The 18,915-nt window shown below is 28.2% G+C and overlaps 1 protein-coding gene across 2 annotated transcripts in view; it reads left to right on the forward strand.

Moving 5' to 3' along the window:
* LOC145192711 (receptor-type tyrosine-protein phosphatase S-like) overlaps positions 1 to 13,458 on the forward strand; it is a 31,335-nt gene extending 17,877 nt beyond the window's left edge. Inside the window, exons 20-42 of one of the 2 annotated variants that reach the window (XR_016452762.1) lie at positions 62 to 101; positions 234 to 327; positions 1,703 to 1,985; positions 2,108 to 2,162; positions 3,537 to 3,663; positions 4,490 to 4,623; positions 4,739 to 4,890; positions 7,334 to 7,421; positions 7,697 to 7,770; positions 7,912 to 7,960; positions 8,290 to 8,326; positions 8,579 to 8,676; positions 8,827 to 8,946; positions 9,122 to 9,282; positions 9,640 to 9,775; positions 9,856 to 9,999; positions 10,292 to 10,391; positions 10,688 to 10,767; positions 10,915 to 11,046; positions 12,325 to 12,447; positions 12,545 to 12,696; positions 12,891 to 13,026; positions 13,132 to 13,458. Coding sequence is in view for 1 of the 2 variants with exons in the window: in XM_090088249.1 (XP_089944375.1) it covers positions 62 to 101; positions 234 to 327; positions 1,703 to 1,985; positions 2,108 to 2,162; positions 3,537 to 3,663; positions 4,490 to 4,623; positions 4,739 to 4,890; positions 7,334 to 7,421; positions 7,697 to 7,770; positions 8,290 to 8,326; positions 8,579 to 8,676; positions 8,827 to 8,946; positions 9,122 to 9,282; positions 9,640 to 9,775; positions 9,856 to 9,999; positions 10,292 to 10,391; positions 10,688 to 10,767; positions 10,915 to 11,046; positions 12,325 to 12,447; positions 12,545 to 12,696; positions 12,891 to 13,026; positions 13,132 to 13,218 (2,553 nt within the window). In the remaining variant the exon portion in view is untranslated. The remainder of the gene's footprint in view (positions 1 to 61; positions 102 to 233; positions 328 to 1,702; positions 1,986 to 2,107; positions 2,163 to 3,536; positions 3,664 to 4,489; positions 4,624 to 4,738; positions 4,891 to 7,333; positions 7,422 to 7,696; positions 7,771 to 7,911; positions 7,961 to 8,289; positions 8,327 to 8,578; positions 8,677 to 8,826; positions 8,947 to 9,121; positions 9,283 to 9,639; positions 9,776 to 9,855; positions 10,000 to 10,291; positions 10,392 to 10,687; positions 10,768 to 10,914; positions 11,047 to 12,324; positions 12,448 to 12,544; positions 12,697 to 12,890; positions 13,027 to 13,131) is intronic. The other variant, XM_090088249.1, reaches the window with a different exon arrangement.
* Positions 13,459 to 18,915: the final 5,457 nt, after the last annotated feature.

Here is an 18,915-nt window from a genome sequence, read left to right on the forward strand (position 1 = left end):
AATAGTTTTTCTGGTTTAAGTAATGAAAAGTCACAAAACTAAAATTTATCTTTTTTTCTAGGGTAATGTCTACAAAGGAACATTTTCTCATTTATTTCTAGGTTGGTTATCAGAAGTTATTTTAAAATTTCCACTTTTTATCTCGTTCAAAATCCATTTAGATCTACATTCCTAATTTTTAAAAATTTATCCCTCAGCTCTTTTACTTCATGACTTTTTTTACTTTTTTTTAGAAAGGAGTGACTTGGCAAAAGTGAGAAAAGAAGAAATAACAGTTGGTGTCAGCACAATAACTTTAAGCTTATCAAGAGGACCATTGTCCACAAGGTGAGGGAAAATGAATAATGTTGCTACTTTTTAGTATATTTCTTTTTTAAAATTTTAACTGTGTTTTTTAAACTTGCGATTAGTTTTATTTGTTTTACTTCATGTTTTTAAAAATTTAAGTTTTGATATTGGCATATGATTAGTAATAAACTATAAATTTAATTTAAAGTTCACTTTTTTAATCATATTTATTAACATATATTCATATATTGATATATAATAATCATATATTAGTATGTGCAGATTTAATGAACCACTTGAATATACTTTGATGTAATATTTTTTCAGTAAAGTAACAAACATAACTACCACAAAATATCTTGTTTGCAAAAGTTCTTACAATAAACTTTGGAATAAAAACAATATATCATCATCAGCACAATTTCAAATAAGACACATACCATATATTTTCAAAGAATATCATTTGGATGCTTTGGTTTTGTCCACCGTAACAAAATGTCTCTTGTGTTTTGTAGCACTTTTGTAGATTTAATGTTAATTTATTTGATGATTATTTAATCGCTGTTAAATTTAAATTAAGTCAAATCTAAAATAATTTGATTGTTAAGACAGTTATATTTTTTTTAAAAAATTTGGTTTTGTTCCGACCCATTAATCTACTTCAAAATAGTCCTATGCAATTAAATCTGTTTGACTAATTTTTTGAGAGTAACAAATTTATATATGAATTTTATACTTATGTACAAATTTGTTTACTTGTTTACCAAAAACCTTGCTGTTTTAAGCGTACAAAGAAAACATACCAAACATTCTATTTTAAAAAATTAAACGCACTTTCAAAATGTACAAAACATTCTACTTTAGAAAATTTCACGAAATTTGATTTATCAAAAAACGGATACAGAAGGTATTATTCATCACCAACGAAAAAACATAATAAAAAATTTACCCATTTTTTTGGTCAAGAAACTGATGTCTATAGAAACTTTTTTATAGGCAAAAATTTGTTTTTGTCTTTAAACAAGTATAGCACATTCTTTTCTCCATTCTTCTTTTCTTTTTTTTTTTAATTTAAATTTCTATTGATGAGTTTTGATTTAATTTTCTAATTTCAATTTCCAAATTTAATCGATAAAAACTTGTAATGATTTTGGTAAAAAAACTTGTAATGATTTTGGTCAATCAACAAATGTCTATGAGGTTAAATGAAAGAAGTTTTTATATGCAAAATATTCAATATCTATAAAATCTATAAAAAAAAGGGAATATAATGTTCTTGAGTATAGCATATTTTTTTCTCCATTCTAGTTAATGAATATTAGAATATTTACCTTTGTCACAACTACTGTTTCCTGTTTTACATCTGACTAGTGATCATGTGTATATTTTTTGACATCTTTTTTTCACTCAACAGGTATTATCAAGTAATTGTTTTCAAGGGAGATCCAAAAGATATAGATCCATCTCCCTCAGAATTGAAGCCATATGAAGAGAACTCTAATATTTACATAGCAGCAGAGTTTGAAGCTTCAAACTTTGATAACTTGCAAAACTTTACAGTTGGTGATGGAAAAATGTACAAACGCTTAATAACTGTAAATACCAGTGTTTATAACTTTGCTTCTGATGTTGTAGAAAATGTGAAACTTCAAGATGGCACTTCATATGCCATTCTTCAAAGAGCTTATGAAAATGAAGTGAGAATGCTTTGGTTTAAAATAATCTTTTTTTTTAAAGAATGCTTTTATGTATATTATGAGAAGTTACTCACTTAAGAGTGAAACAAAAATGACTAACTTTTGAATATTTCTTTTTCTAGGCAAAATATTACTCAACTCCTTGGTTTGTGAATGTTCAAACTGAAAAAAAATCAAGTAACCCCTTGTTCTTCTTTAAGAGTTATATTTCTTTACACTTGCAAACTATTTATAATTTGATTTTCAACTTTGATATGTTTTAATTGTACAATATACTTACTAAAGAATGATGTGATGAGGATCTGAGAGCTTTTTTCTGAATTTTAGATAATTGAGCTAGTAGAAGTCTAGTTAAAAATATTTTGAAAATTTAGAAGAAAATTTTCTTAACTCATATAAACTCTTCTCTATACTTTGATTTTCAGTCTTGATATCTTCATTTTACTTACTCACAAATTAATGTTTCCTATAAATAAAATTTGAATATTCAGATGCCATATTAAGTTTATAAATGATAATAAATTTATGCACATACTGGTATTCATCACCAGACATTTTGTAAAGAACTGTTTTTTCTGTTGAAGATTTTTTTTTCTGCTTGCCATATTAAAGGAGCTAATTCTTTAAATTTTAAAATTTTAAAATTTGATTTTTTTTTTTTATGAGGATTTTTTTTCATTAAAACTTAATTAGTTTTTATGATCTTATTGGCATATAAAACAACTTGGTTACTATTATCAGGTTGATGCCTATAAGCTGACCAAGTTACTGCCCAGGCTTTTTTTCAACAGTATATGAGCAATTGCATGAATTCCTGTGCTGCTGGCTGTAATGTATGCATTGGATAAAATCTTTTTGCAGTAATTTCAGCCAATAGAACTCATAAATTAAACTGTTGGCTTTTTCAGGCTCAATTGTTGTGCAGATATTAATAGAACATTTGTTGCAGTTTTTAACAATAAAAAATGTTGCAGCATTTATTTCAAACTTATTCTTGTGATACCAATCATTAGAACCTCAAACAAATTAAAGCTAGGTATTTGTAAATAAAATAATGTCTAGACTGGACATTATTAATAAGGCAACTTTGATTGAGGTTAATTAACTGTTTTTAGTGAATATGGTTCATCGTCAGTATTTCTTAAAATAATGTAAACAGTGTCATATAGAGTCACAAAAAAATTTAAAGTTTGAAATTTTTTAAATTTAAGTTTTTAGATATAAAAAAAAGGTGATATAAATAGATAATTACATAATTGATAATTAAATTTTTTCTAATTTTTTTTTAAAGTAATTCAATTGAACATTTATGCTATTGCAATTAAAATAATACCACTTTAGAGTTAATTAACTTACCAGCCACAGAAAGTTTATCACAGTTACTATTAATCATAAGAGGATTAAGGCAAGTAGATGAGAGCCTCAAGAGAATTTTTTTTTTTTGCATTATTTAGAGTGTAACCCTAATCCAAATTATGTGTAACTTTTTTTTGTATAGTGATTATATATAATATAAATTATCTTTTTTATGCATAATTTTTTCTCTTTTAGCTTCTCTTCCTCCTTTAACTTTAGCTGCTCAGAAAAAAGCTGGTATTGAAGGTGTTATTGGAGGTGTATCTGGTGGTGTTGTTTGTATAATTATTTTATTGGCTGTTCTTGGTGTTAAAATTATAAGGTTTGATTCTATTGTTTTATGTTTCAGTTGGGAATGTTTTGTTTAAAATGATTTTACTCTGTAAATAATGTTGATATTTTAGATATATGTAAAAAAAAAAAAAACTATCCATTTATTACGTAATCTTGACTTTATATGTCAAATGTCAAAAACATTCTTATCTACCTTTGCTTTCAAAAGGTTTTTTGTGAAAATTTTAATTAAACTGTGTTATGGTTTTTCTAGAACTTTCTAGATTCAACAGAGCATTTAGGAATTTTCTATATTTTGTAGAACCTTCTAGGTTTATAATAACATTTGAGAATGTTCTATATATTTTCTAGAACATTCTATTACACTATACTATATGAAGTTTATATTGTTCTTGTTTAATATATGTATGTATGCTTTTTTTTTATATTGAAAATAAAAAGTTTAACAAAATCAAACCACTCTTTGGATCTGTTAATTACAAAAATATAACTAATTGAATTTGATTTGAGCACATTCAAAATGAAGATTGAGTCAAATTTTGTGTAGTCGAGTTTTGTAGAGTAAAGATTGATATAAACAAGTAATAAAACTTGAGATTTAGCAAAGGAGCTGGTTTTACTTTTTTAAATAAGATCAGCATAAATCATATTTTATATATTATAAATTATAAAATAAATTTTTTAACAATTTTTTTTTTATATGCTCACAAAAATGAAATATTTAAGAAAAATACACACTTAAAAACTTTTCTTAAACATTTTCTTTTTTCTTTATTTTATAAATAAAATAGTGGTATAGATAGAAAATAATGGTATTGGCAACAATAACTATGATAATTTTTAATTTTGTTTAGAAGGCAAAAAAGAGGACTACCCTATAAAAAGGAAAAGCCTATTAATATGGATAAAAGTCTTAAAGTTGACCCAACCCCACTTGTGTATCATGCTTATGTTCAAGATCAGAATGAATGTGAAGATGAAATTCCTGGTAATTTGTTTTAATTTATCATGAAGAACAGTTTTTTTGATTTTGATATATATTAATTTCTATTTCTTTTTTATTTTTTGTTTTCTTATTTCTTTCATTTTATTTCCAAAACCAGTTTCTAAAGAAAAAGAAGTAACTTTTGATAAAAAACCACCTGACACTATAGTTGTTGATTCACATCATCCACCAATTAGCTTGGCAGAATTTCCTGCCCTTTGGGATTTACTAATTAAAGACAGTTATCATGCTCTTTCTGAAGAATACAAGGTTTGTACTCATTAAGATATCTTTAGTAAGAAAGAATTGGTATGAGTAATTTCTGGGTTATTTATAAATTATTTTAAAATGTAACTACGTAAGAGACACAAGGAATATTGGGACAAAAGGAACTTAATGTGCCATGTTTTTCCCCTTAAAATCAAACTTTTTATTTGATAAAAATCTTTAGAAATTTTATGAACAAGAATGCTATATATTTTTTAAATAATCTCTTTAAGTGAAAGTATGTTATTGGATGTTGTTTTTCTTTATTTTCTTCATTTTCAGTTTCTGTTTATTTTTACTGTATCGGTTGTATATATGATTTTCTATCAAATTTTGTTAGAAAAACAGCTAGTATTAGGTATTTTTTAAAAATAGAGAATTTACTGCATGTGTGTTAAAATTTGGCACTCAACTTTGATGAGGTTTTGTAATTATACAAAGCGTTTTTCTGAAAATATATCGTCGTCAAAAGATTTTTGATAAACCCTCCAAATAATTTTGCTGAAGGAATTGTGAACAAAAAAACTGAGGAGGTTGTCAAACTTCTTCATGCAGGAATACCAGTTTCTGAGATTATTCAAAATCTCAAGGTCCCCCAGAAGAATTGTTTACAATATTAAGAAGAGCTTAGATGTTGATGGGACTGCAGAAAAGAAGCCTGGAAGTGGCAGATCCATTTCAGTTTTTAAACATGGTTTTGTAAACAAGGTCAAAAGTAGGTTCCAGACAAATGCAGCTAAGACATTGAAAAACTTGACCTGATATCTTAGGCAAGGTCAAGTTTACACCTCAGACAAATCATCTGTTGTTCTTCCTTGGGTTCAAGCTAATTATCCTGAACCTGCAATTATGTTTTCATGCATAATAGAACTCCATATCACAATGCCAATGTTACCAAGTAGTGGCTTGCTGATCATCTGAAATTTTGGCCCAAATTTTGATCTCACAGATCATGATTCTTGGATCAGTCAGTTCCAATGGTAAGAAAATGTTACCAAAAAATGGGTGTACCAAAAACTACATCAAAAGTTTCTGAACCCCCATGTTCTTCCTTGGGTTCAAGCTAATTATCCTGAACTTGCAATTATGTTTTCATGCATAATGGAGCTCTATATCACAATGGCAATGTTACTGAGTAGTGACTTGCTGATCATCTGAAATTTTGGCCCAAAAACACTGGCCACCTAGCTCTCCTGACCTTAGTCCTGTGGACTTCAATATCTGGGCTAAAGTTCCACTATAAGCTTGTAAGTATCAGAACCCTAACACTGACCAACTTGTCATTATCTCAGGCCTGGACTGGGAAATATACAATAAGAAAAACTGTTCAAAGTTCTGATCTTGGATTGAAGCAGTGTTCACAGTTGAAGGCAGTTACATTTATTTAAACTAAACTTTATTCCTGTGTTTGTTTGATGAAATAAATGTTTTTTTCTCTTTCTTTTATCAACTCAGCATCTTTTGGCTCCAAAGTTTTGTCTCAGAAAAGTGCCAAATTTTAACTCATATATGGTATAATATTTTTATTATTGAAAATTTGAATTAAATACAAATGAAGTAACTTTTTATTTGTTTTTTTTTTTTTTGTTGTTGTTGTTTTTTCTTTTTTGATACAACCTTGTTCAATAAAAAGCCACTTCAGCTTGAACTGCTTCCTATGCAAGGTCTAAAATGAATAATTTTTAATGAAAAATAAACATGCTAGATTTAAATAATCTCTGAAAAAGTGTTCATGTTTGTTGAAGCTTTTTTTTCACCAATGTTTTGTACCACAAAATGGTTTAAATGTTGATAAAGTTTGATAATCACATAACCCTAACAGTTATGAAACTGTTAGGAGTTATGTGGTCGTCAAATTTTTTGGTCATTTCATGAGTTATTTCATACTTACTTAATGATGCAGTCTTACTAATCACATAAGTTTACTTTTTCTCATTACATCTATCATGATTGTGATGATGTCATGATGATGATATCATATATGATGTATTCCTGAACAAAGTTTTTGACTGCTTTCTCTGACATCATGACCTTTTGGAATTGACATTTGCTGGTCTGCTGAATTTGCTGTAATGTATCAGGTTTTTTTAATGATGTCAGAGCATCTTGATCAAGTCACTGAATAGATAGAGATCTTATAATCACTCAGCCTTTAAAGCCATAACAGCATCTTGCCTCTTCATTTCTAATGTGACCCTTCTTTTTTTTTACAATTTGTTATTTGTTTGAAAGAGATTTAGGCTTTTCACTTTGAAATGAAAAATAAGTTAATTTTTTAAAATCAGAGATTTTCATTTTGTAAATTGCAGTTGCCCAACTCTGGATTTGAACTTTTTTTGATTAAAAAAGTATTATTTTGGTTTTAACTTTTACCTCTTCCGCTTATTATTTTTTTCACTTTGTTTTTTTCACTTTGTTTTTTTTTTTCAATTTTTTAATTTTATAGTCTTTAAACTCTGGTCAGTTATACAATTGGAATGATGGTGTTTCACCTGAAGTCAAATCTAAAAATCGCTATGCTAATATTGTACCATGTATTACGTTTGAATTTTTTTTTTTTTAAATAGTTTTAATAATTGTAAAAACTTATTTGGTTTAATCTTAGTGTTATTTTTTAATCTTCAAATAATCTGTTTTCTTTCTTTTTGTTGTTTTGTTTTTTTTTTGTTTTGTAAAAAAACAGTTTTAAACTTTTCTTTTCCTGTTGTTGGGATTTACTTTGGTTAACAGTCAGCCATGATTGGCTTCTTCAAGTTCTTTTTAAGATTTTAAAAAAAGAGTTTCTTTTGCTTTACAACTCTATTTTTAGACGATCATTCCAGAGTGCATTTGGGAAATGATTTAAATGTAAAAAGTAATTACATAAATGCATCATTTATTCATGTAAGTGTTTTTTTTTATTGTTTTTTAAGTTTTGAATGTTTTTCATAACGTTACACAAATTTTTTTAGTTTCATCTGCTAATTCTTTAAGTAATATTTTTTATTTGTTATTTCAGACTATTTACCTTAATTTTATTTTTAGATTGATTGTCTACATTTAACATGACTAATTATCTAAATTCAATAAAAAGGTTACCATAAATACTAAATATGCTAAAAACAAATCTTTAACAATCTTTTTTACCAACTCTTGTAACATTAACTTGTGTTGATGCTTGTTAGTAGTATTGGTGTAATTGTTACTCTGTCATTGTTTTGCTATTACAGTTGTACTGCTCAGCAGTTGTACTGCTCAGCAGTTGTACTGCTCAGCAGTTGTACTGCTCAGCAGTTGTACTGTTTTTGTTGTTGTCTTCTGTTTATTAAACAAGTTTCAAATAAAAAAAAAATTTTCTCTGATTTTAAAACATTTTTATTGTAAATTTCTTTCGTAAAAATGAGTTTTTCTTTGCATTTATAGGGGTATTCATCTCAAAATACTTATATAGCAACACAAGGTGAAAAAATTCTTTAAATTGAATTTTTTTAAATTTTAGCCAATAATAATATTAGTATAATATTTTATTTAAAATTCCTATTGATATTGTTCATATTATTCCATCTAATGTTACATAATAACTGCATTTAATGTTAATTTGTTCTTTATATTACTATTTTTTTAAAATTGTATCCTGTGATATCCAAAGAATTGCTATTGATATGTAAATAGATATATTATAAATATATTTGGATTTATAAATACTTTTTAGGCCCTAATGCATCATCTGTAGATGACTTTTGGAAAATGATCTGGGAACAAGATGTCCCTGCCATTGTAATGTTAACAAATCTCATAGAAAAAGGAAAGGTTAAAAGATTTGTATTAAAAAACCAAAGTTTTGAAGTATATACTTCAAAGCTTTAAAAATGTTTAAATCTTTAAAAACTTTTATTGTTATATCATGTAAAAGGAACCATTATTTTTCTTAACAAACATTTTTCAAAATTTTTTTTATAGATAAAATGTGAGTTGTATTGGCCATTGTCTGGTGCAAAAACCTTTGACAACATTGAAGTGACAATCTCATCTACAGATACATTCTCAGACTATATTATTCGGAAATTTTCTATAAAAAAGGTTCAAAAAAATAAAATAAAATTTCAATGCAAAAAAAGTTTTTGAGGGAGAAGTATAAACAATGTGATGATCTGTGATTTGTAATTATAATATGATCTCCAATTAAGTTTTAAAATTTCTGTAATAATACCTTTGTGATATTTGTTGTTTTTATTTTATTGGTTTTTTTGTTTAGGTGGACGGTAAGGAAAAGAAGGTAGTTTTCCATTTTCAATATCTTCAGTGGCCTGATCAAACAGCTCCCGATTTTGTTTCAGACATTCTCATTTTTCGGCATCGCATTAGAAAAGTTTTTCCATATGAACTCACTCAAAAGCCAGTGGTGGTCCATTGTAGGTATGTTTCCTTATTGGAAAATTTTTCCAGAAAAATTTTTTATTTTGCTCAGCTTCAAATTTTTTTCAATTTTTAAACGAAAAAAACTTAAGTTTACTTCAGATTTTTTATTGTCCAAAATGGTAGCATTTTTTAATGAAACTACATCATATTTTTGAATCAAGACATCAAATAAAAGGTTTAACATTATCATGCTAAAGAAGAATTAATATAATAAAGAAGTATTATGGCAGAACAGTGACAAATGAAACACTGTAATGCTTGTTACAAAGCTTTCTATGATGCTTCTGTCTATAGTTACTTCCTGTACATTTTTCTTGAACGTTTTTTTTTCTAGTCATTTTAATTCTCTTGCAGTGCGGGTGTAGGTAGAACTGGAACATTTATTTGTGTTGATGCAATGCTGGATTTACAAAAACACAAAGGCAAAGTGGATATTTTTAATTACGTTAACTTCATGAGAAGTAGAAGAATCTATATGATACAAACAGAGGTTACCATTTTACATATTGCAGTGCTTAATACGGTGCAAAGAAAAGTAAGAAAATTATTTAAACATTAGTTTATTTTTAGGATCAGTATTTATTCGTATATCGTGCTATTTTTGAATCAATCACGTGTGGTGTCACTGAAACATTGGCTTCTGATTTTAAGCAACAAAAAATTAGGCTTCAAGCAAAACATGGAAGTACAGATGGTTTCCAGGATCAATTAGAAGTGAGTTGGTTGGAGTTTTTTTAGATTTATGAAATTTTGTTTTTTTTTTTTGTTTTTTTTTGTCTAGACAGCTTCAAATACTAGAAAGCTTTAAATATCTCAACAAAGTTTAGATCCTGTCTACTTTTTGTTCAAACTTAAAAAGCTTTTGTTGTAATGACTAACGTTAAGAATTTTAATGAAGTGTCTGTTCAAGAGAACAGTTTTAAGTTCCAGGTTAAAAAAAAAGTTGAAAATGTAATATATGGTTTAAAAAGCTGTTAATTTTTTTTTAGTTTTTAAATTTTTATAGAAACTAAAGTTATTTTCTTTAAAACCAAACCCTGAGGAAATCAGTAATGCTCTCAAAGAAGTTAACAAATCAAAGAATCGAAACCAAGAAATATTGCCAAGTAAGCTTACTTTATTGAGATGTTAAACTATCATCATCCCGCTTTATTATCTTAAGATGGTTTTTATCTTATTTTTTTTAACAGTTTTAATTAGAAAAGTTGTGTTGTGTGCAAAAGCATTTTAAAAAATGGTGTAGTTGTTATACAAGCAGTCAACAATAATCAACAGAGACCTTTAGTATACAAAGATCTTCCTCCAAAAAATTTACATGAGTTTTCAACAATTTTTTTTTTTTAAAACTATGAAACTTTTTTGGTTGTTGGATAACTTTTATTACAAAATTTTTTTGAAACAGGTGATGAAAAACGTGTAATATTGATAAATGGTTTATGTGAAAACGATGGTGGAGATTATATAAACGCAGTTTTTGTTAATGTAAGATTTAAAAATTTGTCTTTGGTGTCCTATCCATAATGAATACATGTTTAAAATATCTATTTATTGAATTTTGTTTGCAGTTTGTCCCCTCAGTTGTGTTAGAGCCGTTTGTGACAAATTTTCATCACAGTTGTTATAATTTAGGGTTTTAAGAAAGTTGATCAATTTATTGCTACCCAGCACCCCCTTCCTGATACTCTGTCAGACTTTTGGACTATGGTACTTCTGAAGAAGATTGGGACCATTGTGATGCTTCATGACACCAAGGAAGAGTCTGTAAGTAACAATAATAAACAAAATAATGCTAACATCACTATATTAACATAATGATATTTCAATACTGATATTTCATGATAACCATAAAATTGAAAACTTTTGTTGCAAGAAAGTTTACTTTGTTTAAAAGGCATTGATCTTGGGTTTTATTTTTTGGTGCTGATGTGTCATGTACTTGCTTAATGATCAAGTATTGCAGAAAAAAGAATAGGAATCATCGAATGGAAGTTCCACAACAATCAAAATTATTTTATGAACCTGTTTAAATTGAGGATGGAACTGGTTTGTAAAAGAATATTTTTGATTGTTTAATTTATTGTTGAAAGTGATTTGAAGTGAGGCAATTTAAACACTTAGAGATTTTTTCAATAAACTTTCATTTTTGATTTTGATTTAACCAGAGCTGGGCAACCAATAGTTTTTTTTACATCCAATGTCCAATAATTTTTCCAATTTGCCAGTCTGATAAGAGATCTATGATTATGATAGTCCAACAGCTCAAAAAAATTTCAAGCCATTTTTTAATTTTTTTTTTGTTTTTTTATCCATTTTGAAAAAAATCACATTTTTTGCTGGGTTTTTCAAAATTGAAAAAATGGCTCTAGATTTACACTGAGTACAGTGCATTATATACCTTGCCACCTAACTTGGCCAAGTACTTCAGGGCCATCTGTTTTTTGGTTGGGGTGAAGTAAGATCTGATATACTCACAGATATGGGGTGGTGACATGGTGGACAGGCTGACAACGCTGCATGTGGTAACGTAGTCAGCCTGCTCACCATGTTACCACCCCATATTTGTGAGTACATCAGGTCACCCCATCTCTCCTCTTGCTCATTGCACTAGCAGGGCGGCTTGACCTATCATTTTGGCTCATGGCACAAGGAGGCCGGCTTGATATAGACGTCCAACATTTATCCATTTCGGCTTACTATGATGGCATCTATCTGTCTTTATTTCAGAGATTTAAATTTGATAAAATAATGAAATTAAATAATAACATTTAAATATCAGTTTTACTCTTCAAATAAAAAAACATTCATTGGTAGGGCAAATATTAGATTAATAAATAGGTTATAAACAAAACACTTTTACTACGTCAGACACAGAAAACAGTTATTTTTCTTACATTTACAAATTCACAGCATATTACTAAAGTTTAAAACGTTATTTTTAAAAATTGCATTTTTTTGTAAAAACTAGATAGGCAATGCTTTTTATTTTTGTTTTGTTGCTATTGTTGTTATGGTTGGTCAACTGTGGTTATTTTTTTACAGGAATTGCCTAAACTGCATGGAACATTAAACCATAAGGAAACGCATAAAAATGCTTCGGTTGTTATGAAACATCAAAGCATCGAAGGAAATGTAACATTTAAGAACGTTCTCGTTAACTCCAATGTCAGTAATTTTTTTTTTTTTTTTTATTTGGCTGGTTTCTTAGTCAGAAATTAATTATATTAAAATAATTTTTAACATGTATTTTTCGTTTATGAAGTTTGGTAAAGATAGTGTTGAATGTGGTATCTTGTGTTTCGAGTGGCCTGTAGATAAAGTACCTGATAACCCGAATGACCTTATATCATTAATTACCAAAATGGAAAAACAGCAGTCAAAACATGAAGGAAGTCCAATAATTGTGATGTGCAGGTAAAAGTTGCGATGTAAATATAAAAATGTTTACAATTATAACAACACGAACTTTTCTAAAAGCTAAAACAAAATAATAAACTATAAACGAACTGCATGATTTTCTTTAAGTTTTCATATTTTTATGGATCTCTCTCTATTATATATATATATATACATGTAAATAAATTACAGTTTGATTTATGTTTTAACAGAGACGGAGCATCGCGATGCGGAACGTTTCTCGCTTGTTCAGTTATTTTACATCATTTGCAGTTAGAACAAGCGGTTGATGTTTTTCAAACCGTGAGGAAGATTCGAACGTCTCGACCTCAATTTGTCAATAATGTTGTAAGTGTTGTCTTGTTTATGTAGAGTTAATATCACAATTAAGAACTCTGTTGCATTTTTCGTGGTTAAAAACCTTTTTTATTTTTGTGACCTCTATTATTTTAGCTTCATTTCAAGTTTTGTTACGATCTGGCTTCAACATACATCGATTCCTTTAATTCTTACTCGAATTTCACCGATCTAATTGGGTAGAGTAAACACGTGACTTTAATTTAAAATTGAGACTTATCATTCAAAATGATTTTTTTTTTTCTGTGGTTTTTTCTTTTTATGCTTACATTTTTTTGTAGTTTGAATTTTATTTCAATGAAGAAATTTTATATAAAAATTAAAATTATTTAGAATATAAGGAATTATGTAGAGCATAATTTTCTTGAAGATTTATAAATTGTCAAAATTGTTTTCGGAAGAAACCTAATTATCTTATTGAAATATTATCAATTCTAAATTCTCACGTTCGATTTAGTTGTAAAAATTCTTAATGTAGATAATTTGAAATTTTCATGTATTTATGCAGACTCTGATTTTAGTGTTTGGTTCGCGCGATTCGAAGATAATACAAGCACTAAAATGAAAATTTGACCTGGAGATAATGGCGGCTAATAATGCGTTTAAGAATTAACCCAATTCAACGCATTTCCTTTATTTAAGATGGCTACTTGTTGCAAATAAATAATTTTTTTCATTCTTTGAACTTTGTTTTCTGTGCTACAAAACATAGCATACTAATGGTGAATAAATCAACCAGTGATGATTCTTGTTCTTGTGAAACTTTCAAAACATTTCTTTTATCCCAAGTTGGTCTAAAGTGTCGTAACTTGTCATTTCTCTTATCCCAAGTTGGTCAAAAGCGTCGTAACTTATCATTTTTTTGTGAGCTCTAACAAGTTCACAAAAGATGAAAGTCACTGAATCCTGATTGGAGCAACCCAGATTACAGTAAGGAGCGTGGGCGTGAATGTAGTGCTTTTTTTGGAAATGAGTGAGGGTCGCTTGGCAGCTATATTGGGAATTTCACTGTCCAAACTCATAACACACAATTCGCGTTTTAAAGGAATAGAGGACGTTTTTCGTTCTAGCTTGAAATGCACTGCGATATAAAAAAATCAAAGCGTTAGAAACAGCCAAACTAGTTAATTGATTTTAAAAATATTTGTTTTTAACATATTTTGCTATGATAAAATCAAATTTTTAAAAGTACGTGATTTTTTTAGCTGTTAACCTGTTAAGTTGGGGTTAATCATAATGGAGGAATAAATACTAACTAAATATATAATCTATATATTAACATTAAGAAGCAGCCGTATTGACACGCGTGGTATTACAGAATCAGATCAACAACTTAATGGTCCGTAATTACAATAATAAATATAACGGCCGTGTAGATGACATCACTCTAAGACCCCCACATGATGTCAAAAGTGAAGTTAGTATTGATTTTTATCGATGCCAAAGTTCTAATTATAGAATTGCCTTTAGGAAGACCAGTTTTGCTGTTTCTGTTAACTTCGTTTGTTTTTAAAGAACTGTAGTTTAAGCAAAGCAAAGTTACGCCAAAGTTCTTTTCATCACAATCACACATTTCTGGTTAAAATAACTTTTACAAGAACTCATTTTTTAAACTCATTTCGATTTAAGAACTTGTTCTGTTTACCTTGCTGTCTTTTTGCAGAGGAAACTGATTCAAATCACCAACAGAGACTTTAAAAGATCAGGGGCGTATTTGGCTCATGTTAGTTTTTGATTCACTCAAAACAGCTCCTTTTTTACCTATGCACACACGTACATACAACACATTTGGGCAACCTCGTTTGTTGTGATAAAAGCAAATAGGCGAGATGGTGGCGCATTGATCATCAGGGCGGTATGTTCTTTTAGCCTTTACTCGTTCATTTTTGTCTCATTATGAGCGACCTTGCAATTGAATTAACTTTTATTCTGCCTGAAATCTTTTACTTTTTATATTATTTTAATACAGTTTTTAGCGTATTTTAAAAAAAAAAAAAAAAACGAATTAAAATATAAATAAAAATAAATTAGTATAATAATATAAATAATATAAATAAAATGTATAAATGTAATGTAAATTATGAAATTAGAATAAATATGTAAATAAATAAATGAAACAAAATGTATAAATATAATGTATATAATGTAAATAAAATATAAATAATAAAGAAAATGGAGTTTCTATTATCAATAGTTGAATTTTTTTTTTTAAGCAATTTGACGAGATTTATTTGTGAACCTACAAACATTCTATTGTAAGTGTGTTGGGTGTATAATGATAAAAAATTTGAGCTGTCAACATATCATATGGAAGATATTGTCATAAATGTGCTAACTACACCTATTGGGGCACATTGATCGTTGACTATGCGGGGTTAATTGCTCGGAAGATCAGAGTATCTTACATATTAATTAAAACATGTATTTTTTAAAGTCATATACCTGTATTGTTGATATGTAACTAACGTGTGGTAAGAACTGTTTTTATTTTGTAAGAAGAGAAAGAGAAAAATAAAATGCTCGTTTTACATATCAAAAATGAAACGTGAGAGGCTTGAATAACTGCGCGATTGAGCGCAACACTTATATTGATAATACGTAACTACTAGAAATAAATTTTTTTCATAAATAATAAATAATCACTTTAACACGCCATTTTAAAATGTACTTTTATTTTAAACAAGCATTTTTTAAAGTATTAAAATACTTCAACTAATAAACATGTTTGTTGGCATCTGAAATTGATGTGAAAAATAATAAGATTTGCCTGTTATCAAGAATCAAAAAGAATATTGCAGGCGTTGATTTGTTTTTTATCCTAAATCTTGAGGTTGCAAGATTTATGATAAAACGATAAAGTTGTTTCTCCGAGAACCCAAAACAAAAAGTTATGCTCGATCTACCGATTTCAACAGACGCATGAAAGAGCAAAATATTTATGAAATCTGATCTTCTATATATTATGTTATAAAACTGTTTTAACTACCGCGCAAAAACCGTTTAAAACTTTTAACTGGTAGAGGTAGTATATGTCGGAAGAACTACTTCTCCAGAAAAAGAATATCGGCACCTGCATATTGCGCTTCGAACGCAGTTGCAAATTCTATTTTTTCACTAATTATTCCAAGGGTAAAATTTCATGATATAGAGATTACACGAACAAGGAAAGCCCTTTTGGATGCGTAGGATTTGCAGATCCTTCAGGTCGGAAGATAACATACATTTTTGTAGAAACATTTTTGTGAAATATTCAAACTGTTCTCGTGAGTTTCCAGTTTTATTTCTGGACTATGAAAGTAATATTACTTCTGGACTATGAAAGTAATATTTTTGCCGGAGCCTTAGATTATATTATACAACATGAAATCAAAATGCTAAGATTTTGCCCCATTGCAGCCGTTTTGAAACCAGAACCATTACGAAACCAGAACAGTTTTCAGGCCGTTTTAAAGATTCTACAATATTACATGTGACAATTGGATGGTCACAAATTCGAGACCTACGATCATTTATGATATTGTCTCATTGTTCAGGAACCATATATAAAAGCTTTCTCACTAACATACATCTGGATTTCGATTAGCTGTCATCGGGCCATTCAATTCAGAAATTCTTACACACGATGAATATTTAGCATCACCATAGATCGCGCAGCTCCAAATGCGTTTACCTCCATTCAAAATAACAACATGCAGGGCCGCCGAGAGGGGGGGGGGGGGGGGCAAAGGGACAGTTTGTCCCGGGCAGCAGATGTCGATGGGGCGCCAGATGCCAAAGTAAAATAAAAATAGTTTTTTTAATCTTAAAATGCCATAATTGAAATGTATATATTACTCGCGTTATATCATTATTTTTAATTCATCGAAAAAATAACAAACTGTGAATACAATTTAGAAATAATTCTATTCAGAATTAAGAAAGTAATAGTAAATATTTTTCAACTCTTTACGATCAACTTATTTATTGTAATTTATGTTTAAGATTTATATTTAACTATTGAAATATTGATTTATGACATTAGCTTTTTGAGATTGAGTTAATAATTTTTTGATGAGTTTGCGTAGTTGACAATGCTATTATTTTATTGATGCGTACGGTTATTTACAGTAACTGTTAATAATGAATCGTTAAAAACTTTCTGGTGCCCAAAATAGGGCACTGGCTTCCAAAAGGGTAAAAGAATGTGAAAAAAATAATCAAATGCTCCAAGAATTACGTTGGTTTTACAAAGCTACTAATCAAAATACTGATTTGAAAGTGATTTAGTAGAAATATATAGGTCTATATATATATATATATATATATATATGTATATATATATATATATATATATATATATATATATATATATATATATATATATATTATTTTCGAAGCAATTTACGAATATTTTCGAAATTAATCATTTTTCACACAATGCCAATATCCGTTGCAGAGGGTGAAAGATCTTTTAGTAGACTTTTTTTAAAAAGTTTACTAAAAGATCTTTCACCCTCTTATTTTAAGATTATAAAAAACCATTTCAGAGCTACCATGGGACAAGAGCGACTTTCAAATCTTATGATCTTGTCTATTGAAAATGATCTTGCGAAATCATTGTTATATGATGGAGTAATTTATAATTTTGCCTCGAAAAAGCTCAAAAATTTTATTTAAGTTAGGAATTGTTTATGCTGCGGTTAGTTAGCAAAAAATGAAATAAAGTTAAAGTAGCTATAAAGGCATAATGTACTTTTTCGCTTCTATGCTAAGTATATAAATGAAGCGAAATCTATAAGGGCGCCAAAAAAGGTTTTGTCCCGAGCGGCTTGAAGGCTCTCGGCGGCCCTGACAACATGGAACCTAAAATGAAAATAGCACATGTTGAAACAAACGTTTTAAATAAATTAATATTATAATATTACCAGAAGAAAAAAAAATGTTAAAAGTAAGCAGCTTAAAACAAGAACCTCAACTGATACTTTGCTCAGAAATCTCAAACTTGAAATATTCTCTGCTCAAAATAACCCACAAAAGAATGTCGTGACCAAAATATATATATATATATATATATATATATATATATATATATATATATATATATATATATATATATATATATATATATATATATATATATATATATATATATATATATATATGTAATAAGGGTTTGAGAAATGAAGAACTCCTTGCAGTGAAATTAAAAAACAAATAAAAAAAAAGCAGCTTTGCGTCTTCCCTTTCACAAGTCTGATGATAGCATAAAAGAAAACGTTTTAGTTTTGTAAACTTTATAATCATAATAAAAAACCCAATATAAACTTGAAATAGTCGTTTTAAACTTAAAAGACTAAAATCGTAGAGCTTCTATAAAAACTTCAGATTCTTGTACACTTTTGTCACACAGTCACAGACAATATAAAGTAAGTTTGTTGTTAAATTGAACCAATCAAAAGCTTAACTATTCACCCTGGATGTTCAGACAAGCTTTTAAGCCAACTTAATACGCACTTATCAACTTATTGGAATTCAAATTTTAAGTTTAGCAAAGTCCCGAAAACTCGAACCAACAAGGGACCAAGACATTAAGTTCGAGTCAGAAAATGTTCGAGTTAGAAATTGTTCGAGTTATCGATTGTTATTATTAATAAAATTCCCCCTTTATCAATAATATTAATAAAATTGTTATTAATATTATTGATAAAGGGGGTTCAGCGGGAATTCGAAATTACTTTGAGTTACTAGAAATTCGAGTTATCGAGAATTTACTGTACACATATGATGAATTCAAACAATTTACAATAAATGACGTATTCTCATTGCAACAAAATTTTAAGATGTTGTTTTTTTAAATCGTAAACATGTTGTGACCTAAACTAAAAATTGTAACTAACTTAA

Source organism: Hydra viridissima, unplaced genomic scaffold (genome assembly GCF_058129835.1).
Source record: "Hydra viridissima isolate aposymbiotic clone 2 unplaced genomic scaffold, HvirCarnegie_v1 scaffold_1, whole genome shotgun sequence".
Classification (NCBI taxonomy): Eukaryota; Metazoa; Cnidaria; class Hydrozoa; order Anthoathecata; family Hydridae; genus Hydra; species Hydra viridissima.